We start from the raw sequence: 25886 nt of genomic DNA, 5'->3' as shown, positions 1-25886 counted from the left end.
TATTCGTGCCTCACAAAATCTGTTTGTACTGATGTCATAGTACCGCGGTGGGAGCCGCGCTGATTCTGAAGATATAGTCAAAAACCAAACTTAGATTTGTAATCAGTGCCCCTAAATTACATAAGAACACTTAAAAAAAAAGGAAAATCATATGTGCCTGTATACCATTCCAATGCTACAATTTTGTTTATGGGATAAGTTTGTAGCTTGTAAATAATTTAACGCAATGGAAAATACTTTATATTTCATAAAATAAAAATAATAATTTCAATTAGTAACTATGTATTATAATATCATTATTTTTAGTCGTATCTTATAAATGTATTTGTATTTTCAATGTTATGTATTTATTTAATTATAAAATATTTTTTTGTAGTAAGAAAAATGGCACAATTTTTAATTAAAAAATATGACAACTAAAATTTTAAAATAATGGACATATAACATAATTTAAGTTAATAAAGTATTTTCCACTGATATTAATAATTAGACATTCTGTGTTATCTTTCGATTGCATGGATATAACATGGAACATTTAAATACGTTGAACAAATAAAATTAGTTTTTCAAATTCACCGCTTTGTTCAAAAAAGAAAAGTGATTAATACATCAGGTACAAAAAGGTAACAATAATTGCTGCGAAAAAATGAAAATGGAATGTTAAAAATCAGTATTCACTTTAGATCTAGAGATTTCTTGCTGCCTAAACTAAATAAAAATGTCTTAACTAAATCTTTTAAATCTCAAATTGTGTTGCTGCATCAATCTTTATGATTTATATATAAAAATACAATTTTCTTTTACAATAGTGCACTGAACGGCTACTAAAGTAATTTTGTTGCAAAATGAGATTTAGCTTAAATGTTGAGTATAAAAATCATAATAGTACATGAGATACAAGATAGAAATTTTTTTTTAATAATCAAAGTGTGGAGATCTTAAGAGGGGTAGCAAGCTACTGAAACCAGTGGTAAAGATGACATATTTTTTGGAGTTTCACAGATGTTTTTTTAAGGTTGTAGTAAATGGCATCAAGAGTGCTAGTATTAGCAAAAAAGTTTGGGAGCCACTGATTTAAGTTATTCTTGAATAATTTTATGACATTACTTGGTGAACTTTTCTGGAGAACAAATATTTACCCAGGTAGTTGTGCTAAATGTTTAAAAATAATTGTGATATATCAACAACAACAAAAAATTAAAATATATGTATGTATACAATTTTTTTCTGGTTATCATTTGGCTTTTACATATTGCATAAATGATATTACATGGATACTGAAGTTATAAGAGATGTAACCAAATTCAAGTTGCGTAGTGATATTTTGAAGATTTAAAATAAGGAAAAAATATATGTATATTTGTAGGTACAGTGAAACCCTATCTATCGTTCCTCGAATAATCGTTTTCCCGGATGTGTCATTTATTTCTTCTACCCCGGATTCATTTCATACAAAAATAGATCGCATTGATCGTTTCTCTATCATCATTTTATCGCATTCATCGTTTGAATTACGCTCCAAATTTGATATTTTTGACTTTAAAAATTTAAAATAGTAATCAATTGTCTTTTTTTTCTTAAATAAACCATTTTGAATACTTATCAATTGGTTTTATTGTCAATTTGCATGATACCCATTTCCGTTTTTTTTGTATTTTTTTCTAAAATCAACTATTTTTGTGCAAATTTGCAAAAAAGTACACTCGAGTTACTGGTATGTCATACAAATTGTTTTCCCGCATTTATTGTTTTCCCGCATTCATAGTTTATTTCGATAGGTCCCTTGAAAAACGATAGATAGAGGTTTCACTGTACTCTACAATAAAGATGCTCAAATATCTGATCCAGGGTTAATTATGCAAACTAAAACACCAAACACATTTGATCACTGTTGAAACTTATGAGAAAACAAATATATAACTATTCCATAAATAAATACAAATACCATATCCCCAACATATATCACAGCCTAACAATAGTGCTGCCAGACTTAAAGTTACTACTCGTAAATTCAATACATAATAAAATGAAATAATATTATTGAAATTGAATATATGACATTCAATTTTATCCATCAATTTAAGTGACTTAAACATTGGTTGTGACATTGTCAAATAGGTTATCTATTTTACTAAACAAAATCTATTCATATTAACAGTTGCGAATAAAGTTGTTTTGGCGCATTTATATATTGTTTACTGCCAGAATTGTCCCAAAAAAAATTGATGAATAATATTATTTCGACATTACCAAGGTGGAAAAAAATTGGAATATGAAAAGAAATATTATAATACTATTTGCTAATGGGTATCTTATTTTACCTACACAGTAAGTAATCCCTTGGCATTCACAAGTTCATTATTTGCAGTTGTGCATATGACATAATTTATCAGTAGGCTTACCATAATTATGAAGCTCTAAACCGGGACAGGTAGGAAAAAAACCAAATACATACAGTAGAACCTCTTATATAGAGCATAATTCGTTCCAGCATCTTACTCATTAAGCGAAATTTTTTCCCATAGAAATCAATGTAAAATACGATAATGCTTTCCATGCCGAAAGAATACTGAATTTCGATATATTTTTTTTATTAACATTTATTTATATTATAAAATTACTTATAAATTGTATAGGAGTGTAACAACTTCCCATTTTAGTACATGATGTAGTCCAATCCATGTAAAAATTTCGGCATTACCGAAACTGCTTTCCATAATTCTATGTAAGAAATGGACCACCTGAATAGATAAACATACAGTGCCCGCGCAAACCGGGACAAAATCTAAACTGGCCGGGAGCCGTGTCTGAAACCGGGACAATCCCGGTCAAACCGGGACGTATGGTAAGCCTATTTATCAGTTTTGTTTCAATGACAATAACATTTGCTTTGCTTTTAACTCATATTATGAAATTGACTTAATCCCCATGCCTCAAATTTGTCATGGTATCCACGCTGTGTGGCATGAAATTGACCATTGTACTATTTTAAACACATATTTTGTGATATTTTTTTATTTATTACAACAACAGATAATAAAAAAGTTAAAAAAAAAATAATTTTGGCAATAAATTATCAAGTTGACCTTTGAATAAGATGATATGTCCAATAATATACAAAACAAACATTTTTACAATGTGTCTCTTTCGTTTTCAAATATTATAGCTTGAGTTACTATCGCGTCAAGTGGCACAAGCAAGACGCAGATATATTATATTTGCCTACATACATCGGCTTACGCAGATGTATTCAGAGTATGTGAGTTCCTTAATATAATGGTGAAGACTGACCGGAGCCATTTCATTGTGACGTACTAGATTACGATGTGAGCATTCGTATAGTCAGTACAGCGAGCCAAGCGCTCTATCCATAGTTTCGGATGCTAGCTGATGCTCGCCGCAAGCGATGTAACGACATTATGTTAGGACGAAATGCCCCCACCATTACATATTCAATATTTAGCTTTAATGATAGGACCTTTTCATACCAAGACTCAGAGTATGCGCCCAACTCAATTATGTTTTATGGTTGACTCAGTTCAAACCAATTCTGCTGTGATGGGACGCAAACAGTACAAAAAACGACATATTAAGCCAAAATTGATTACAACCTGAATACTTTGAATCTTGGTATAGGCCACTCGTGAATGCTGTGGGCACTGTGCACTGTAGTTGTCTTAGTCACAGAAGTATATATATATGAGTACTGAAGTGATCACGCTAAGTAATTTACATTAAACATTCAGTCAAAATTTATTACTAACTGATTTGTAAATACATATTCTAATACAGGTATGTGATTAAATATTCCAATATTTTTATAATAAATGGCCGGATATTGAGTAATTTAATTTGCAACATCTACTAAATAATATATTTAAATATATAAAACAGAGGTCCTTAGAAACCCATAAATATTATTAACTTTAATATTAAATACATATAATATATATATATATATATATATATATATATATATTTATTAATTTTGTATGTACAATAATTATTAAATAACTTTTATCATCTGTTGGCACATTTCTGGTTACGGACATTTTAAATATATGTTTTAACATAAAATCCAACTATGGGATTCATTTTCTTGTTAAGTCAAACATATATTTGCGATAAATTTTATACATATTATACTATTATTTTGTTTGACAAAACTGGTAACTGATAACATATAGAGAAGGAAATTACATATCTAACCATATTCCCACATACTATAATAAAGATTAGGTAATTATTCACAAAATAAAACATTGAAAAGAGATATCAAAGTAAAATTGAGCTGATTGAAATGATTAGGATTAAAAACAGCTTTTGAATACTAACAATATTAAAGATGGATTGAATCACCAATTTTTTATGCAATTTATCACAGTAAAGAATATTGTTTATTTAAAAGGTTAGGATATGCGTTATAAGTTTAAAAATGTTCTGAATATATTACACATATATATTTTTTCAAGGTCATTTTCCATTTAAAAATTAATGCTTCAAAGGTAATTTATATTTTTTGTTGATAAATAACAAAAGCTGCAAATGAAATTTGCAATTTTAATCATTTGAAAATAAATAATTTAAAAAAAAATTAAACAAAAAAAAAAGGTTATTGAATTAGAATTTTATGGCAAACAATACAAAAATTTGATTTATCACACCACTTCGAATTATCAAGTTATGTATATATTGTTGGAGTGACTAAAACAAAGTAATGTTTTGTAAAATTTGTCAATTTTTTTATTACGAGTATTGTTGTTGGAATAAACTAGCTTTTACTATTTTTATCTCATTCTTGTTTCTTATAATTATTGTTAATTTTAGTTTCACTATGTCATTCAAGGTATTGTTAAGTGCAGGTATAACAAAATTCAACCAGTACAACAAATCCAGGAATACCGCCATGCATAATATTATATACTATTTATGTTTTGTTTAAATAATTCATTTATGCATGTCATTGAAAGTTCTCTGTATATATCAACAAAAGAATTTCAGAAATCAGTTTTTAATGACATTCATGACCAATTATTAATCAAAAGGTTGAAAAAATGATTTGTTAGTTTTTCCATTCATTTAGAAACAAGATTTTTCATGCTTAGCTGTAAACAATATTTTTGCCTGATGGATACAATAAAGTGCAAAAGGAACACAATAATAAGTCATCAGAAATCTGTTTTTGTAATTTTTTGAAGGTATACCATTCCTTAATGAGATAAGATTGTTTTAATACATATTAAAATCTTGAAAAAAGATTTGTCAATTATTGAGCATGCAAATCTGACTCAAGTTCAGAACAATAAGATAAATATTTGATCGAATGAATATATATCCGTATATTTTACCTTCTCTTGTTACAAGAGCTGCAAGAGAAAGGTTATTTACAACCTTACAAGTTATTGCCATCAATATTAATATAATTACATTTATTGTTGTCATGGGTTAAGAATTATTTACAACCAGAAACATAGTACAGTCTCGCTTAGAGAGGTGGTGTGTGAGTCTAGGTGGGAGGCGGGGCACGGCGCAGGAATGTGCGGCCCGAGGAGGGCAGCGTGCGCGCGAGCAGCACCAGCGAGGAGGCGAGCGCCAGGCGAGCAGGCGCGGCGCGGCCTCCAGGCAGGCGCACCAGCACGGAGGCCACGGCCGCCACGCCGTCCGCCGTGGGCTCGAGCGCCACGGGGCGCGCCTCCAGGCCCGCCGCCACGCTGCGCGCCCACGCCTTCTTGCGCTGCGCCCCCGGCGTGGCGGGACTCAGCAGCAGCGTGACGGAGGCGAAGGGCCGCTTGGCCATGTGCTGCATCTCTACCACGTGGCGCCGCCGAGCGCGCCGCACATCCGCCGCCTGCTTGGCCTTCCACGCCACCACGCAAGCCGCCAGAAACAGGAAGAAGCAAGAAAAGAAAACCGAGAAGAACACAAACAAGTCGATGTGGAGCTGATCCTGCCTGAAGAAAACCATTCCTTTACTCGGTTTAGAAACTCCGTCTTCGATATCTAGAGCCTTTAAAACCAGATAAAATTTGGTATACCCCAAGTCGTGTACGGCTTGGGGCAATGTCAAAACCAGGCGATTTTTAAGCCCCTTCACCCATAGTAATGTATTCTTCTTATCGACCGTGATATAGGTGCTTAAACCTTCCGCATCGTGCGAAATTAATGTATACTCGACTTTTTGTAAATGTGATTTTGATTTATATGATTTGTCAAAATTAGATCTATTTAAGAAGAACGGCTCGGTTATTTGAGGATAATTTGGAAAAAAGGTTGAATCAAGTTTCACATGGTGTTCACCGGAGCTAGAATTTACAGAGACCACAAAGGAGCTGTCATTAGGGCTCATGAAAATATCCAGAGCACCTTGAGTTACGTCTATAATGACTCTGATGTCTACATTCATGAATCTTGGAATGACTACGAAGAATACAGTGTGTCCAGGATTAAGCATGCGAGGCCTCACTTTGCACTCATCTGTAAGCAAAAACAAAGTGGTTGTTTTTATTTTCATATGCACATATTGTTATTTTTATGTAAAACACGATGTGTATAGTGTATTTATGAATAATATATAATATATTTAGAGAATCTTTGTAAATAAAAAAAAATGCATACAAATATATATATGTAACATTATAGATTTTTCAGATTTGATTCATTATTATTACTGTATTTCTATTTTTCACTAGTTAATTTTTTTTTTAATAAAACGGATTTTTTAAAGAAAACTTACAAAATAAAAAAATTCTAAATTGTAAGGGAAAGGGAAAAAAGTAATTAAAAAAAAGACATGGTTGAAAAAAATGACCATTACCTGCTTTTATTTTTATTTTAACGATAAATATACACAAATTTAATTTGAAACATTTCCATGCTTTGTAAATTTAAAATATGCGCATTTTTATCCAATTTGTTAATTTGAAATTTGGTTTCTTCAATACTGAATCAACAACCCTTTACTGTGTACTATTGTGAGGCAGTTTGGGACACATGAAGGTAGGATGTTTTCAACATAGCTTTATGATCTCATTGTCCTATGTTTTTTACATTGCAATTATTTTTAATTTATTGATTAAATAACTTACCAACTAATTTTGCATCAAAACACATTTTGCTATCAGCAGTCATCATTTTATAACATTGGTGACCATTTTTCGGATCACCCATATAGGAGTCTTTGCACTTGACACATTGGTAGCGCCAACACTCTTGGGCGGAGTTCTTGCTAGAACTGGATGTCTGGCAAGTAGCGTCACTTTCTGTATTGTTTCCACAGTTACATTTCTCACCAGTAATTGGGTCGCAGATATCCCCGTGACCGTGGCATTCACACCTGTAACGTAAACAGATATTGTAATGTACCAGGCAGGAGTGAGAGATGTTGAAAAGATAAAAAAATATTGATTACAAAATCTTTTTGAATTCTGGTTTCTTTGATTTCAAATTAACGAATTCTTAGTAGTGTAATGTGAAGGTAAGGTAATCATTCTTACATTTTATGGGTCAGTTTTTGTGTAGCAATACCAAGGTGCCGGTATATTGAGACGTAATCTCTTATGTAGTACTTTAAAGCATATTTATGTGAAAGCGCTTCATTTGAAATCAACTGCTTAATTTTAAATGAGGATATCATTGGCATTTAAAAAATGTTAAGAAATATTTCAGTAGGATTTTGAAAATATAATGTACACATAAATAAGAATATAGCTCATTTTTAATCATACAAAAATGATTTAAATAATACATTCACTTCTGGACAGGATAAGTAAAAAAACCCTTTTTAAAATTAATCAGGAGTTTAATGGGAATCAAACCCAGGCATGCCTTTATTGGCATTCTCTTATCTTATTATTATACCATTTTATATATATTTTTAAAAATTACTTACGGGCGACAAGGGTCTCTATAATCTTCAGAACCACGGAAATTGCCATCAATGCACTTTTCACATCTCAAACCATCTGTATTATTGGCACATCTTAAACATTTTGCTTTGGATGTAGGTCCTTCTCCTAAATAGCTCTCAAGCTGTGTTACGCTCATATCCGTGGAAATGAGAGGAATATCAGCCGAATCACTCAAGCAAATAGAACTGTGGCCATTGCAGTATGTTATGCAAGGAATACATTGACCATTGTCCGTGGGATCACCAACAAAGAGAGGTTTGCATTTTTCACACTGTGCACCCTATGAAAAAAAAAACATCTCAATGAAAATCAAAGAATCTCATTTAAGAAAGGAAATAATTTTTATAACACACTTTAAAAAGAAAATTTACCATTGTGTTATTGTGACATTCCAAGCATTGATTCAACTTGTCCGGACCTTCGCATTTTGCGTGCCCATTACATTGACACTGTATGCTACAGTTGGCCCCGACATATCCAAAATCACAATTGCAGTTATCGGGTTGGATGCAAGATCCTCTAACACAGCCTTGTGTGCACACTGGTACACAGGACCCCCCCGCCGCTCGGTACCCGGGCCCGCAGACACACTCGTAGCCCAGGGGCAGGTCTTCGCAGCGCTCCGATACCGGGTCGCAACTGTGGTGCCCGTTAGCGCATTCATTTTCTGGAGGACAGCGCACGTAGTGCCAGGAGATGGTGTCGTTAGGGCTCAGTTCTATCTTGCGGTTCTCCTGGTACAGAGCTCGGCATGTGGACTGCAACGGGTGCTCCGCCGGGCTGTCCAGGGAGCCCTGCGTGCACAGACCGTCTCCTTCGGCACCACCCTCACCCTGGCGGGAGCACCAGCCGCAGTGCGCGTGACGCAGACAGTCCGCACACTGGCTGAAGCTCTCACAGGGCGAGGGGCATTGCTCGGCTTCCTGAGGGCGCAACACGAGCCCGCACACGCCACCCGCGCAGGCCACTCCCTGCTGCGAAGGGGTCACGCAGGTCTGCAGGTGAGTGGCCCAGTGGCATTCTCGCGTGCCCCCCTCGGCACCCTCGGCTCGCAGACAAGAGCGGCAGTCCTTGAAAGTGGGGCATTTTTGAGGACAAGTTTCTAGTTCTCTCAATTTTTGACTTCCTCTACCGAGGCCTTCCTTGGGGACGCATGCCCAGTCGTAGATCGGAGAGTTTGATATAACTTTTGGAGTCCATTCACCTTTAAAAAAAATATTATTGATAACATCACATAACACAACAGAATAAATATGCAAAAAAAAAAATTACATTTGGATGAAGTAGAGTTCTTGGTCTCTTGTACAATAAGACTGTCGATTTACCGGGAATGGATCTTCTAGGATATTTTAACAATTATTGTAAAAGTAGAAAAGTGTAAAGGTATAAAAAAAATATTCAGACTTTTTCATGATTCTAACATGTTATGGTTATTCTCAAACAACATGTTTCAAACATGGGTGCAACAAATATTACAATTTTAAAATTATAAAGGGAAAAAGCAAATTAATTTTACTTAATGTAAATTTATATTTAGAATTAATATGAGAGAATTAATAAACATTTGGGAAATTTATTCAGTATCAATCCTGGTAAATTGAGACATTTCCATGGAATTCAGTGAAAAATCCTGAGCAAAAAGTAACTCAAATCAAATAATACAACTTACTTGATAATAAAACCTGTCTCGTCCAAATACAGGTCTCTCTAGGGCAGTGTTCACAATCTGTAGCGGCGCATTTGTTCTCGGGACAGATGTTCAAATTCATTATAGCAGTAAATGGAGTGTCACACTTAAAGTTCAACCCATTGGAACAATCTTGGCCGTGAGGGATGCACGCGCCTGAAAACAAAAATAATTTGTAATTGAAATGACACTTAACATTCATCTTCTTCTAACCCTCATCCTCACCCGATGGTGCATACGGCACTGCATCATATAAAAGCAGTGTTATCTTAATCGTTAACACATGAAGGGAATGTGATACAGGGTAATATTGAATAAATACTAGAGTGAATCACTTTGGTCACCCCTGGGAATTGAACCCGAGACCTCCAGCATGGTGTTGCCTCCAGCCGAGCGTGCTGACTATTACACTACGGAGGCGAGAATTAAAATTAGCAATAGAAAAAACTTATTTATTGACAGATACTCGCTTACCTTTACCACAAGCGGAACACCATTGGCAGGCAGGTTCAGTTTCAGGGTACGCTGGCCAGGTCGCGAGGCAAGTCCCGCAGGTCGTGAAGTTGGCGCAGGCTCGGTTGGCCACCAGGGACGCATCGCAAGCCGCGCCGTTGTTGGTGATGAGCGTGCCATTGTGGCTGGTGCAGAGGTCTGCCTGGCCGATGGAGTGGCAGTGGGTGGAGTTGAGCCCCCCGAGGGGGTACACGGCGCAGAAGCTGCAGCCCATGTGGTGGCGGCAGACGTGCTTGCCGGTGCTCCACAGGCGGCACAGGTCGGAGGGGAGCGTGACCCGTGTCACGGAGCAGCGCGCCGCCCCCGCCCAGCCTCCCACTACGTACAGGGCTCCGCTCTCCGCGTCCAGGGTCATGGCGTGAGCGTAAACCGGGGGTGGCAGATCTCCAATTATTGACACATCTAAAAGGTTTATGTACTTATTTATAGATTTAGCATTTAATTTGTAACTCCATTGTAATTTATGTATTAAATGTTAAATCAAACACTGATTTTTTGAGTCTACTAAGTTGTATTTTATTTTTGAAAAAACATATAAAAATAAATTTTGTTACAATCGTTTCACCTAGTTATGGCATTTTCAATTATTGGTGTGTTTTTTCAACACTAAAATACAACATAGAATACATCATTAAAAGTAGACTAAAAAAATCAGTGTTTGATTTAATATTTAATACATAATTTTATGTACTTAATTTTTGATGTTCATTACATCCCTTTAGTAGCCTCATTAACGAAAAATTAAAGAAAACTTTTGAAAAAAAAAAATATTTCACTTTTTTTTCATATACAAACAAGCAATTTGTGATATTTAGAAAGATGAAAAAATCTGAAAAAATTGTTGAAATTAAATTTAAAAAATTTTGTAACAAAAATATGGGAGGAATTAGAGTTGTATAATACTTTTTAAATTATGGAATAATTGGAATCACCATTATTGAAATAAAGTAAGTTTTATTGAATAAAAGACTTACCTTTTACTAGGCGAATCCATTGGTTGCAACCATAAACATATGCTGATAATGCATCTGTAGCATTGTGCGGATGGGTACGGCCTCCAAACACAATCATATATTCATCGGTAGTGACGGCAGAATGGAGGAATCGGGCTCGAGGTAAATCATCTCCGGGACTATTGAGTTCAGGAAATGTAGGTAATTCACTCCAAGTCAATGTTTGGTAATTGAGTGCGTACAGTTTATTTGAGATGAAGGTCCCATTTACAGAATACAGTAGTCCTCCGAATACGTACAGACTTTGAGTAGGAGAATGGTAGACTGTGGTGTGACCGCAAATGCCTATAGGTTTAGTGCCCTTTGTTTCCAGTTTACTCCATTTGTTCTTCTCTATGTCAAATTCCCATACGTTTGGCAGAAAACCATGTTCTAGTGAAAATCCGCCTATCAATACCAGAGTTTCCGAATCTTGATTTTTTTGTAAAGTTAGAGTGTGTCCAGCGAGTGCAGGCGGCTGTTGTTCACCCCCCACAATGATATTCCAACGTTGATCCTTGAGGCTGAATTGCCAAAAGTCTCCGAGAGTTTTATTCTGTGCGTCCGCGCCTTGAACACTTAACCCACCGTAAATATAGATGACTTGGCGCACATGAATCATCTCTGCCGCATGAAAATATCTCCCTTCGGGCATTTTGGCTTCAGGGGTGGCCTCCACTGTTACTTGCATCCAAGTACTGTTCCTCGTATCAAATAATCTGATGTCATTCAGGGGCCCGTGAGATAGAGAATATCCTCCAAACATCCAAAGAGAACCTCTTTTGTCAGTAACCAAGGAATGACCGAATCTGGGCAAAGTTTTCCTCAAATGATCTAAAGAGTAAGCCAGATTTTGGGAGTTGAACAATTCAGTAAATATCAGCTTATAAGGTCGGTGTTTAGCGGAACAATCTACACCACCCCACCCCGGCGAACAAAGACACCTGCCATAACCCTTATCGCAAGTTCCACGTTTAAACACTGAGGTACAATTTTTAGGGCAGAGCTCTTTTTCACAATTCAGTCCGGCTAATCCCTCCGGACACACACATTGATTATTATTGCAAACTCTCGGGAAGGGACATCCAATTTCACAACTGAGAATTTTATAAACTGCTTCGAAACCTTGTCCCGTGGGTCCTTGTTTATAGTGAACGGTCAAGTGGCCTGAACGAGCCTCTACTGTCATTGGAGATGCATCGTTACAAAAAACCCCAATAAGCTGACTCTGTTGACCACCTCCCAAATCTGGCAATCCATCATAGACATAAACAGCATTGTCAGCGCAAGACACATTCAATCTCGATGAATTGATTGTCAGTTGTATTAAAGCGGTCTCGCTAATATTTCCCGGAGAAATAATCCAAAGACATTCTTTTACTGGAGGTCCGCCCCATGGAGCAGAATGAGATTTGTGAGACCCTAGTCCCTGCTCTATTTCGTCAGTAAGCATTCCACGAGCTTCACATTGGTAGTAACATCTTCCTCCGTGACGCGGGTCACCGTAGTAATCTCCGGTACATTTTTCACAATTGGGACCTTCCGTATTGTCTCTGCAAAAGCACTCTCCTGTTTGCAGGTGGCAAACTCCGAGTTCCTCATCACCGTGCCCATTGCAATCACACCGTCTGCACCCACGGCTCGACGTGGCATTTCCGTAGCTTCCGACTTTACATCTATCGCAGAATTCACCTTCGGTCCAGTCCTGACACTCATCACAAATACCGACATCTTTATGGCAGGTGGAATGGTTGTTACATCCGCAGTTGTTTGCGCAATCTGCACCGGTCCACCCGAGATCGCATTGGCAGACGTAATCGGGAGCACCCAAGCAATATCCGTGAGCGCAGTTATTATAACAGGTTCTAGTACAACTTGTGCGACCATCTCCTATATAACCTCTGAGACATTTACAACTATATGAGCCGTGAGTATTGGTGCAGATGGCTTGTTTGTGACAATCGTGAAGGCCGAGTCCACATTCATCAACATCTGGGCACTGGGCATAAGCCCACTGAGCTTCTTCCGATGATATGTTAAGGAGAAGGCCGCAATCCGAATGCGAGCTCCCAAAGTCACCTTGCATACATGCTCCCTTGATGGGGTTTTCCCGAGAGTAGCACCAGCCACAGCTGAGAGACTGCAAGCAAGAGCTACAGTTGGCGTGTTGCGTACATGACTTGCATTGATCCGCATGTCTGGAATTACTTCCTAAAGAGCTCACTGGTGCGCTGGGGGATATTGTTCTATCGAGCCATTCTCTACAGAGGCCAAACTGGTATTCGCTCGTGTAAACACTGAAACTAAAGCATTGGTGAGTCGCTTCACACCAAACACATCTACCTCTCTCATCCAAGCATGTGGAACAATTGTTCCTAGTGTGACATGGTTGGGGACACTCTTCCTCTACTTGAACAGCGTCGATCACACGACCCCTTCGTCCGCAGCGAGCATCTTCTGCCCACCATTCGCAACCATTACTAGCAACACATCTAGAGCAACTAATGTAGTTAGAGCAATTGGGGCAGGATGAAGGTTGGAGAGTCAAGTATCGCCAATCCCCATTTAGTAAACATTTTTCAGTCTCGTTTTCAGATCTTGAAATGCATTTATCTGTCAATTCACACCAACCACAGTCGGAGTCTGTAAGACAGTGCAGACAATTTTCATATTGAGAACAAGTACCATTGGAATAAGGCTCCAAGTATTCGAAGGTGAAGACCTGTAAATATACAAAATATCGTTAAATAATTTTCCCTTTCAAAATTTTTGGCGGTATTTTTCTGAAAATAAAGTTCCATAACGAGTTACCTTAGCATTTTCGTGAGTTTTATTGTGCTGTAATTCCATCTTACTTTGTTGATGCGAGCTAAATGGTCCGCTGGAGAGAGCTTTGTGGGCGTGGAAGTCGACGGGCAGGCGTCCCGGCTGCAGGGGCGGCCAGGCGGCGGGTGCACAAGCCGATACATCAGCCGTCAAGTTGGCGGCCAGGGTGCTTCCCAGCTTGAGCTGCGCCCGAGCGTGGCCCGCGCATACGCGCAGAAGTTCCCCCGCCCCCTCCCAAACGGCGGGGGCGCGCAGGAAGCCTCGCAGGCGCGCCACCATCTCACCCTCGGGCTCCCCTCGCCCCCCTCCAGCCGCGTTGAAGTCCACCGTGGTAGCGTTGATGATGGCAACATGGTCCGGACGGCTCCAGTCAGCGGGGTGTTGGTACTTGATGAAGGTGAGGCCTGGCCGCCTGTCCAATGACCGACACTGTTCCGCCCCTGTCACCTCGGTGCCTGTTTCCCCCCACCAGCCAGGAGTTTGAGATGGAGTATCTTCACCACACACACCGTAGTTATCTGGAAAACCAAAATTTGGTGATGTGCGTTTGACTAATAACAATAATTGGAAGTATTCCTAAGTGGGATTCTTCTACATCCTTAACAAAAGTATTCTTGCTTATTTTCGATTTTTGTTAATGTATACGCTTTAAATTTTAGTTTGTAATGTGTACGTTAATTATAAATATAAACTAATTTGAATTTAATTGAATTGAATTGAAATTGGCTAGGCTCAAGAGTAATTGGATGACTAAGATGACTAAATGTAAATAGTTACTAGAGACTGACCGTCTTTGTGATGGCAGCGTGCATTCTGCACACACCAGGTGCAGTGATGCAGGCCCAGCTTGGTGCTAACAGAGGGCAGGCGGGTCCCCGAGGTGGCGGGGCCCCCCAGTGCCAAGCAGGAGTGGCAATCCCCCAGTGCGGGGCATACCCCGCCACATCGCACCGACTGCAGGTTAGTGGTGCAATTAGATCCCACCGTGCGCCCGTAACATACCTGCGTGGAAAAAATATAAGAGCGATTTTAAGTGGTAGTATACGTGACGAGGAATCCGGATGTTTTATTGCGTATCTGTAACCATTTTGTACTTCATTATGACCGCAATAGTCAAACAAGATAATATACTAAAGTTAAAATTTTGATGCAAAAATCGGACATTAGATATTATATTGTAGTTTGAAAAACTTAATCGAAACAAGACATCTTATAAAGGAAAAAATATAAATATACCGTAAAGTGGGTATACTTTGCACCGTGGGTGATACTTTGCACCACCTTCTGTAAAGAAATTGTGGAGCTGGTCATCTCTGATACATGTCATTTTTCATTCTACTTTCTATTGTTTCTGATAGATGGCACTTCAATCTACTTTTTAGTTTACAGAAGTAACAGTCGTTCGCTATTGCTTCAATGCGTTTTTCCTGTCCGAACGTAAAGAAAGTTTTCTGTCTGAAAATTGTGTCCAAAAAAATCCAGTGTAATCAGTATACTGAAACAAGTTCCAACAGGTGAGTGGTCTCTAAATCGTAGGTAGGTAGGCCCTGCTTTTCTCAAATTCTGTATTTTTTCGTTACGTTGTCAAGTTTATGTAAAAATAATATTTTTTTAAGAACTGACTTGTATTGACCACATTTGGGGTAACATTGCACCTGGTGCAAAGTATCCACAAAGGGCCACATTTAATTAATTTGATCAAAAGTCTTAAAACGGCTAATACAACTTGACATTTTTGCTGAATATCTAAAGGTTTTGTGTACTTACTTAATTTCTGATGGTATATTTTTTTCAAAAATGTCAAGAACACACAAACAGCGGCCTTATGCCAGACGATACTGCGATTTTACACCGAAGAGAGTGGAGCAGTGTTTAGAGGCCATTCGAAATGGTACAATTTGTCAAAGAAAGGCTGAAGAAATTTTCAAAATCCCCAGAAGGACGATTAACTATAAGCTCTAAGGTCAGCACACAAAACCTGTGGGAAAACCTCCGATATGTGACAAGGGCGAAGAGCAATCCTTAGTAAACTGCATAGTAGACATGAGTGAGTACGGTTTCCCAGTGAGCGTTTTTAACATTCGCTACATTCTAATAGCCTATTTGAATAGATTTGGCAGAAGAGTACGAATATTAAAGAACAACGTATCAGGCTCTGAATGGATAAGATCATTTTTGCAAAGACATAAAACCTTGACTGTTGCTAAAACTAGTCAGTTGCTTAATCAGTTGCCATTAAAAGCGTATGACGATGATGTGCGTCAGAGTTTTCAACAGTTTTTGGAAGAAAACAGATTCAACCCAAAGAATTTAGTCTTAAAACGCAGGAAAACAATACCGATAGAACCAGGTAAGAGCATTGCTCACGATCCAAATGTCGAAATGAACGTTGACGAGACACAAATGCTACCTGAAACAACTATATCAATGATCCCACCTTCCGCATCGAAACTTCCAGCACATCTAGCATTAACTGATAATAGTTCACACGGAAGCTTTGAGGAAGAGGGAGAAGAACAAAAACGATGACTGAAACCAGTTATCGTATTTGTTCTTCAGTTTCATTAGGACCAGTAAAAAAGAAGGTGGGAGAATATGTCGTATTTCATTATGAAGGAGAAAAATTTTCGGGACAGATTTTGGAAATAAAGAAAGACAGATCTGTTAAATCTATGCAAGAGAGTCTCAAATTGTGGAAGTGGCCGATGAAGGATGACTTCCTTCAATATTGTTGGAAGGATGTAGTGGGTTCCATAAAAGAACCGAAAATGCAATCCAAAAGAGGTTTCTTTACCGTCCCGGAACTTGACCATATTTAGACCTACTTTCATTTGAATTCCTATAACCTATGTAGTACGATATGTTTTAATATCCACCTTTTATTTTATATAATTTTGAACCTTCAGTATTGGAAAAAAAATCATTTGTGTTAGATTTTTTCATATTTTTTTGTGTTTTTTTTGTTTAAGTGTCTTATTTTTCCATAATTATACAATATTATAATCTGCATTTAGCGAACTGTGAGCCAAAACCCTTCATAAAGTGCAAAGAAACTTGTAGGATAGCCTTTACTTTGCATCAATTTGGATTCTAGTACAAAAAGTGTAGAGAAAATATCATGGTGCAAAGTTGTACTTTACCCCGGGATACTTTGCACCAAAATATAAATATTAAAAAAAAATACAGGCAAAATAGATAAAAATTTAAAAATATATCAGACATGTTACAGGTATATGTGTTATTACATTGCAATAGTTGAAACCTCAGAAAAAGTAAAAAACCTGATCTGAATAGACAATTTTTTGAAAAAATGCAGTATTTTGGTGCAATGTATACCCACTTTACGGTATATATATTTTATACAATTTCTGTAAAATAAATTATTGATTTCTTTCGGCGATTAATGCTGATAGCTGAAATTAACTACTTACTTCATCAGCCGAGCACCATCCGCATTCCGGATCAGCGAGACACTCTGCATGGGAGCGATGGCGAGGACAAGCTGCTTCCGGGTCTCCTGCACCCACCCCACCCAGCCAGCCGGGTACAACAAATGCCAAAAGATCACCTGCAACCCAACAAATGTAAAAATAAAAGGATGAGAATCACGGGGATTGTTAAAAACAAACCATTTCTTAACACACTTAGGATGGGAAAGGTATTTCTACTTGTTCAGTTGATTAATGCTTAAGGACTGGAAGGGTATTTCTACCTTCCGTGTCAGCTTCATTTGAAAGTCAGAAAAGAAGAAATTATTATATGTTTTTATATGAATATAATGTACTAATCAAATACCATTGCCAGCGGTCCACAGGCGTAAAAAATCCCCGTCCAAAATGTGTTATTGTAAAAAGTGATGTGAGGCAATCTTTCAAATGTAATTTTTGTATCTTTAAGTATTTTTTGTCGACAAAATAATGAAAGCATCAAATAAAATATGTTTGGACCGCTTAAATGTATGCTCCTTGTACCCTCTACTGACGGTTTTCGTGCCCCAAACTATAACTCTAGGTTTCATCTACAGATGTCGCGCAAGTCGCATAAAAAGTTTAGTGCATCACTTCCTAACATGTGTGTTACTACCTCTTATGTATGTAAAATCTTTGAAATATACTTTTGAAAGGAAAGGAAACATTAAGCGTTAACAGATTGTTACAATCCAATTACAAACACTCAATTGGAAAAAAAACATGGGAACAAAAGATGTGAGAAATACATCACAAATACTAAGACAAATTAATAAAGAAAATTTCATGGATCTTATTTGCAATTGGCTGGAATTGAACCCGCGATGCCAGTTTCGCAATCAAGTATCTAACCAACTGCACCACTTGTCGTCAATATTTCAATTTTACAGAATTTTGTGTTACCGTTGACATTCCCGTGGTAGCCCCCGGCCAGGAGGAGTGTGGAAGGAGGGCGCAAGGCAGCGGCATGAGCAAATACCCCCTGAGTCTTGGGGTACTCGCTATCAGGCCCGCTGCCCCCCAGGACCTCTCCGCTGGTCCACGCATGGCACCCCAGATGGTACAGGTACATTTGGTTGTCGTAGCATATCTCCTCCTTGTTGTGGCGGTGAGAGTACCCCCCAAACACAACCAGATAATTGCCTGCAAAACAATCAGACATGTTTCAACACTATCGACTCGTACTAAAGCCCTGATTTTTAGGTCTTTCTTTAGCAAAAAATAAAGCGATATTGAAATTGGACCTTTTAAACAGTAGTTTATAAATATGTATGTGTTTTCTTGAACAATTTTTTTTCTAATTATCACATGTAACAATGTACTTATCATATAATAACGTAATGGTGTACTAGCAAAAAGTTACATCTACTTTAAATAAGAAAATAAATAATAACTTTGATCATTCCACAGTGAATTCCCATATTTTCAAAAGTGAAATATCAACCAATGTAGCTATTTATATGTTTAACAAATTATTTGTTTCTATCCTTTGCAACCGTTATACATTTATTGCAGAGTTATGGTTCTACTCAACACAATCAATTTGCAATAAGTGAATAATTCTTACATTAAGCAGAAACAAACATAATGTATTTAAAAAAAATGAATAATATCCACTTGTTGTGGTTTGTTGCTCAATATAACAACAACCGATTTGATATAATGAATGAAATTCTTACCGATAATAGTGGCAGTATGAAAGGCTCTTTCTCTGGGAACATATGTATCTCTGAGATGAGCTCGTGGATAATGTAGCTCACTCCAATGTTTATTCTTTATGTTAAACGCAAACATTTGGTCGGAAAGTTTGGAAAACCTGAAAACAATTTTACTCCAATAATACTAATAGGATATTTTAAAACATATAATTTTTTCAATTTCATAATTGAACTTCATAGAGTAAAGATTAATTTTATTTACCTGGCAACTCCCGCAACAACCCCTCCATAAATAATAATGGAATGTGAATAAGAATGATACACAGCGCTGTGAGCAACAACTCTGACGTCCAGTTCCTTACCACCTCTAACCCTAACTTCTTCCCAAGATTCTGTGTCACTCGATGATATTGTAATACGAAACATCCTGAAAAAAGAAGAATAACAAGAACGGTTAGATATAAGTTAAATCCATTTTACTTAACTACTTTGTGTAATTATGGCCATTTGCCACATTAGAAATCTTGTGATTCTATGGCGTACTGTCTCGAAAGAGTTCTAAATGAATGAGCGTAATACCTGGATGAAAATTCCCCATCACTAGTACTGCCACCAAACAAGTACAGCTCATTATCTACTGCTGTCAGCGTATGTCGAGTGAGAGCCGGAGGAGTGAAGAGAGAATTTTCCGCTCGAATGGACCAATTTTTTTGTACGGCATCAAAGAACCAAAGTTCGTTAGACAAACTCCCGTTGGCCAATTTTCCTCCGTACAGCATAAAGCCGGTTCCTATTTGGCAAGCTGCATGGCCGTATCGAGGATCAGGCTTGTCCTTCTTGGTGTTATTAAAGGATTCATAGTCAACAGTGGACATGTTGGTATAGCTGCTTTTGGGACCTTCCTGAATATCCAAATGTGATCCGGGCGATCGATTGCGTCTCACAAGAGATGAATACAAAAATTGATTGAAAAATGTTCCTCTGTTTAGACCCCATCTGTCGGACCCATCCTGAAAAAAATATAAACAAATTTGCTATTTAAAGTTTACCTTGTCATGTTTGTCCTTGTTACTCTTACTCTATATGTGGATTCATTATATGTATATAACTGTTGGTAGAATTTATAAATTGAGAAATTTATTGATGAAAATGCTATGTTCATTATCCCTTGAAATAATAATAATTATTATAATAAACAAAACAAATTACCTGTAATACTTCTTTCAGTAGCGATTGATCAAATTCATTTGAGGACATTCCTTGAATAACTTTACCAAACTCATCTTCCCATTGACTAGTTGCAAATCTGAAATATTTATTTTTAATAATGGTATAAAAACTTGGAAAGATATAAATTAATATGAAATAAGAAAACAAAAATGATTTTGTCAATGAATAAATTTACTGGATAAAATAAAATACCTGTAAATTTGCAAAGAGCCCAAAACATTGTTTAGGTCGTAACCTCCAAAGATATAAAGTGAATCAGTATGGTTAACATATATAGCAGAGTGGGCAGCTCTTGGAGTTAATCCACCTCTTGAATGTGACAGCCAATGCCATCTATTACCATTAAAATCTGAAGAATTTAATGAACACGCTACACCAGAAAACCTACAAAAACAAATGATGATAAAAGGTTGTGTCAACATAAAAAAAATCATTATAGTTTTCAATAACATTACCGTAGAATGGGACTACTTGAACTTTTATGTGTTACTTGAGCCCAGTACAAAAAAGAGATTTAAATCTGTATTGGTCTACAATAATGAATGTATATCGTGACAATAAGTGTCACCTGTCAGGGAAACAATGAACAATGTCGATACATTCATTATTGTAGACCAAATACAGATTTGATTTTTTTTTGTACTGGGCTCAAGTAACACATCAAAGTTCAAGTAGCCCCGTTCTACGGTACATTAATTGAATGTAGTGTTATATACACATTTACAAGCAAATAATGAAATGTAGATATTTTGCAATAATGCAAGAAATATAATACTGTTATTGAAATAAAACTCAATTTTTTTGATATATCAATGATTTTTGCGATGAGGCAAAATTTTTTATACATTTCCTTCCGGCATAACCATTGTTGATTTAATTTGAATGACAGATGTCCGATTCAATCATGAATCATATCGTCATTGAAATCAATGAACACGGACAGTGTGTAATCTAATAACTTAAATTTGAATAATTACATCAATTTACTTTTACACTGTCATAGAGGCATAACAATCAGTGTTTTAAAAAAAGTAAAAAAAAATAATTCAGAAAAAAGAACTTCGTAAATAACTTAACATTCACAATCCTTGCCTCCCCTGTCTTCGTCCATAAAAAAAACTATGGACACGTGTCATCTCATACCTAAGCAAGTATGTCAGCATAAGGTCTGGTGAAAATAATTTTAAGGAACCTAATTATTTTGGTAATAACTTGATAATAATCAATTTAATGAATTCCATTTTTTTAAATTCTACATTTTAAAAACTATGCCGCACTTTCACAGTTAAATAAGATAAAAACTTTGACCATTCACGCTGGACTCTAACCTATCTTAACAATGGCTGTTGATAAAAGTTAAAATATTTTATATAAAACTCACCCTTTGTGACAGTGACAACGTCCTTCACGACAGACTCCATGACCAGAACAGGATTGGGGGCATAACTCTACGCTGCAGTCATTACCCCCCCAATCGCCTTCGCACAGACAAGTGTGCAGAGCACACGCCCCTCTGTCAGAACAGTTATTAGGACAGTTGTGTGTGAAGAATTCTGCTTTAAAACCGTCCAGCACATAATTTGTATCGCTGTACAATAAGATGAGCATCTGAAATCAAATTTGTAATAGAATAAACTTTTTATTTACAACATTTTGAGTGTGTCCAATTACTTACAAATCGGGATTATCTCCAATTATAGGAGTTATTCTTCATATTATTTTACCAAATACATAAACTATTTAACCAAAACAAAAATTGTTTTAAAAGAATGGGAAAGGAAGGCAGACATATTTTTTTTGCAATTGCCAGGAATCTAACCTACAATGCCAGCTTTGCAGTCAAGCATATAATCAAGTACACCATGTCAGATTTCATGAAAATAGATACGGAGTGAGTTGATGCATACATATCGTCGGTGTACTGGCAAAAAACGTTAACTCGAAAATATACAATTTTGACTTAATGATGCAGTATTATAAAGTTTTCAACGTTTTAGAAACTGGCAAAATACACAAAGTAGTTTGAAATGTCATATTTATGTGGTTTCACAGGTAAATTGAAATTTAAGTTTAATAGCGGGTATTTTATTCAGGTTAAAAGCTTTAAATGTTAACGTTTTTTGCCAGTATACCCACGATATAATGTTTGGATCGGTCAACTTTCCGTAGAGATAGGATGCCATAGCAATTGTAACTAAGTTGACAAAAGGGGAAGGATATGTAGTTTCTGAGGATTTAACTGTTATTTTTTTAAATTGTGAGATGTTTTACCAAAAGACGGAATAAAATCAAATGAAAAGGTAAACATACATAACCGCTGGTAGCTGTTATTTGCTGTGGTTCAGTTTTCCCACTAAAGCTGCCGAGTAGTGGTGCACGGAAGGAGTTCCCGTCGTACACAAACACATAATCATATGAACATTCAGTTCCCATGCTCCGGAACTTTAGAGTAATAAACTGACTGGCATTTTGAGCCCTGATCAACCATTCACAATGCGAGTCCTGGAAAATAATATAAATAATGATTTATTAAATTATATTGTATACCCACACACAGGCCATGCCTTTGTGGGATCTTTTTTTGTATTTATATTTATTTTTGATTCATATTTTTTTGTATTTGAATTTATGTCATGTAATGCAAAAGAATTTAAAATAAAGAAAAAAAAATTAAGTCAATTAAAATCTCATCTAATCTTCTTCAAAACCCTCATCCGCACCCAATGGTGCATAGGTCACTGCATCATATAAATGCAGGGTTATCTTGATCGTTAACACATGAAGGCAGGGTGATCACTCCTGCACATTAGGTACCAGTTCAGGAATAAATATTTGAGTGAAAAAATCACTTATATTTATTTGACCCCCCGCTGGAAATCGAACCCGGGACCTCCAGCACGGTAGCAAAACACGCTGACCATTACACCACGGAGGTGGACGCATCATCTCATCTAATACTTTGCCATAAATAAAAGAGTGAAAAAAATCCTTTTAAAAATGAAAGTCATAATTTTTATGATAAACCTTGTATTAATATATTCTCCTATCAACATTTTGGGCACCCTTACAAGAACCTTCATTAGGACGGAGTGATACTGAAATTGTGTAGTAAAAAATAGCTTTTCTGTAGTAGAGCTCCATAAAAAGGTTCCTGAAAGAATGGCTGAAACATTGGTACAGCAGATAGAAATAAAACAGCTTAATCCAAATAAATAAGTAAAATAGTTTCATAACTCCATTATAACAAAACAATCCATTATATTTGATCATATATATGTAAACTGCACTATGAAAAATGTTATATAAGTATTGCAGTCTTTTTTATTTCCTCAAGAAAACTGAATATATTTTCTAAGTATTACTTGTGGTTACTTTAAAAGACTTGCAAGATGAACTGATTTGGTAGCTATTGTATATATATACAAATTTTAAAGAAGTAAAAAATTTTTGCAATCATTTTGCCAACTTTAAAAAAAATATATTTATTCATTTTGCGGTGCCCCAACCAGCATAGACAAATATGACACGAACGGCGTCCAGAGAAGAGCCAATATTGACAAATACCGCAGACGAGCGTGACGTCACCACGCGTAGAACGAGACAAACCATTAAATAGACAGAGAGCTAGGAACTCAGTCTCTCTCATCATCCAGCTACCACCAGGACCAAGTCTACCTCCAGTTACCATTAGCCGCATAGTGATTTCAATGAAATATTTAAAAACCAAAAGTGTAACGTAATCAGTAATCATTCATTTGTATTAATGTAATGTAGCGATAAGTATTTTCTATCATTGTTAAAGATTGTAGAATAAATTGCGAATGAAGTAAGTAATTATTTAATTCAATTGCAATTCCTTTATAAACGCATCTACCCGACTGAGTTTCTCCAGGGTATGCTTGGCTACAATAGTTTAGAGACTAGAAGGAATGTGTATTTGACTACGCATTTTTATCGATTGTTGCGCGGTATGATCGATAATCTTGAAATTATCCGGAACATTGGTCTGTATGTTCCCGATAGTTACCTAAGACAGCGTCGGCATAGATTGTTTCACATTCCTATACACAGGACCAACCTGCCCATGGTTATGCCTGTAGGAAGAGCTACCGCTATGTTGAACAATATCTCATTGGATATTGATCTGTTCCATATGTCTGAAGGAGTTTTCCGAAGCGGGATTCTTCTACACCTTTGGCAATAGTTCTTGCATATACTTTATTTTAATGTATACAATTTAAATTTTTTATAGTTTGTAATGTATATATTAATTGAAATAAATAAATTGAAATTGAAATAGAAATTGAAAAATCTTCCGAGGAGAAACAAGTGGAGGTTTGGAGCACACCATAATCCGTGCAAATTTTTTATTTTTTTTTGAATTACCTAATGTACAAGTGACTCTGAAATCTAGCTACGGCTTATGCAACACCGTTTATCATGTCCCTACTCAGGCTTCAACTTTATAAGTTTCATAGCCTATGCCTACTTGTGAGTGGATTTACTCTTTATGTTTAAAGTTACTATAATTTCATGTAATTCATGAGTGAAAATTCTAGACAAAAACACTCGCTAATCCGTGCAATCCATCATTCCCCACAATTTATACAGGAACAGTCGAGGAAACACAAGTTTCATGTGCATGTGCAGTATAAAAAGATCAGGATTGTATTTAATTATAATACAAGTCGATAAAAATAGGTAAATAAAATAATAATAACAAACAACAATAATAATATGGAGATATTAAATCCATATTTAAGATAGTTTAAGTGGATAATTACCTGAGTATAATTGGAGCCAGAAGGACCATCAGTGATAATACCCGAGGAATCAGTAAAAACTCTTCGAGATTTATCACATGGTGCCGTAGTTACTGCTGCACAAATAACAGCGACTAAGCACATCCATGTGCCAGCTATTAAGCCAGCACTTCTCTTTCTTACTCTTGGATGAATCATGCTACAAATACAAAAAAAGTTTAGTACATTATAAAACGAAGAAAACTTATTTTGAAGACCTAAAAAGACGATAAACATTGACTAACTTGATTTCATGCGCTGGTCCAAGGCTATCAACTTAAAATTCTGGTCGGTCATGTGTCCTGGCAAGGATTTTGCGTGATTTAGTGTGTACGTATTTAAATGGTTGGTTTCATAAATAAAACATTATAATATCAAAAGTTAACAGAAATACTGAGTTCACAAGGTTTTATAATTCCCAGCACCGATGACAAAATACAAACACAAAAATAATAATTTTGTCTCCGTCTTGTTTGACATTAGCGGCCATAGACAAAACTTGTGTAAAAGTCACAGAGAGTGCTAAGGACTAGGGTTGTTCCTATTATATATCTACAATATAAACTACTCGAGGGCCGCATATCCACATAATATGTAGTCTATCACGTGTTTCTAGAGAGTAGGTTTTTTAAAATTATCAAGTTACTATTATGCAATAATTTCATTGTTTGCTTACATCATTGGAGATATATTTCATTATATCTACTGGTTCTACAACATATATTCCATTGTTAGAAATTTTCCAATTTATTTCATGCCAAGTCATACAAATTTTGTGAATAGCAATTTTAATTTTCATAAAAT

At 36.3% G+C, this 25886-nt stretch overlaps 1 protein-coding gene across 1 annotated transcript; it reads right to left on the bottom strand.

Moving 5' to 3' along the window:
• Positions 1-4476: 4476 nt before the first annotated feature.
• Megf8 (multiple EGF like domains 8) lies at positions 4477-25576 on the bottom strand. The gene is made up of 20 exons (XM_088261026.1): positions 25328-25576; positions 25065-25242; positions 22591-22782; positions 21662-21888; positions 20473-20664; positions 20260-20356; positions 19630-20060; positions 19313-19477; positions 19072-19208; positions 18296-18535; positions 17357-17493; positions 14714-14927; positions 13911-14443; positions 11082-13821; positions 10069-10509; positions 9577-9750; positions 8279-9111; positions 7889-8187; positions 7086-7333; positions 4477-6474 (listed from the first exon to the last, which is right to left on the bottom strand). The coding sequence occupies exons 2-20, from the start codon at positions 25239-25241 to the stop codon at positions 5507-5509; spliced, it is 8445 nt and encodes a 2814-aa protein (XP_088117152.1). The 5' UTR covers position 25242; positions 25328-25576; the 3' UTR covers positions 4477-5506.
• Positions 25577-25886: the final 310 nt, after the last annotated feature.

The sequence above is a fragment of the Brachycentrus maculatus genome, unplaced genomic scaffold (assembly GCF_059751285.1).
Source record: "Brachycentrus maculatus isolate JH-2025_06_01 unplaced genomic scaffold, ASM5975128v1 h1tg000010l, whole genome shotgun sequence".
In the NCBI taxonomy this organism is placed as follows: Eukaryota; Metazoa; Arthropoda; class Insecta; order Trichoptera; family Brachycentridae; genus Brachycentrus; species Brachycentrus maculatus.
Note: the sequence above shows the minus strand (reverse complement) of the source record. Positions and strands in the feature narration are given on the sequence as shown.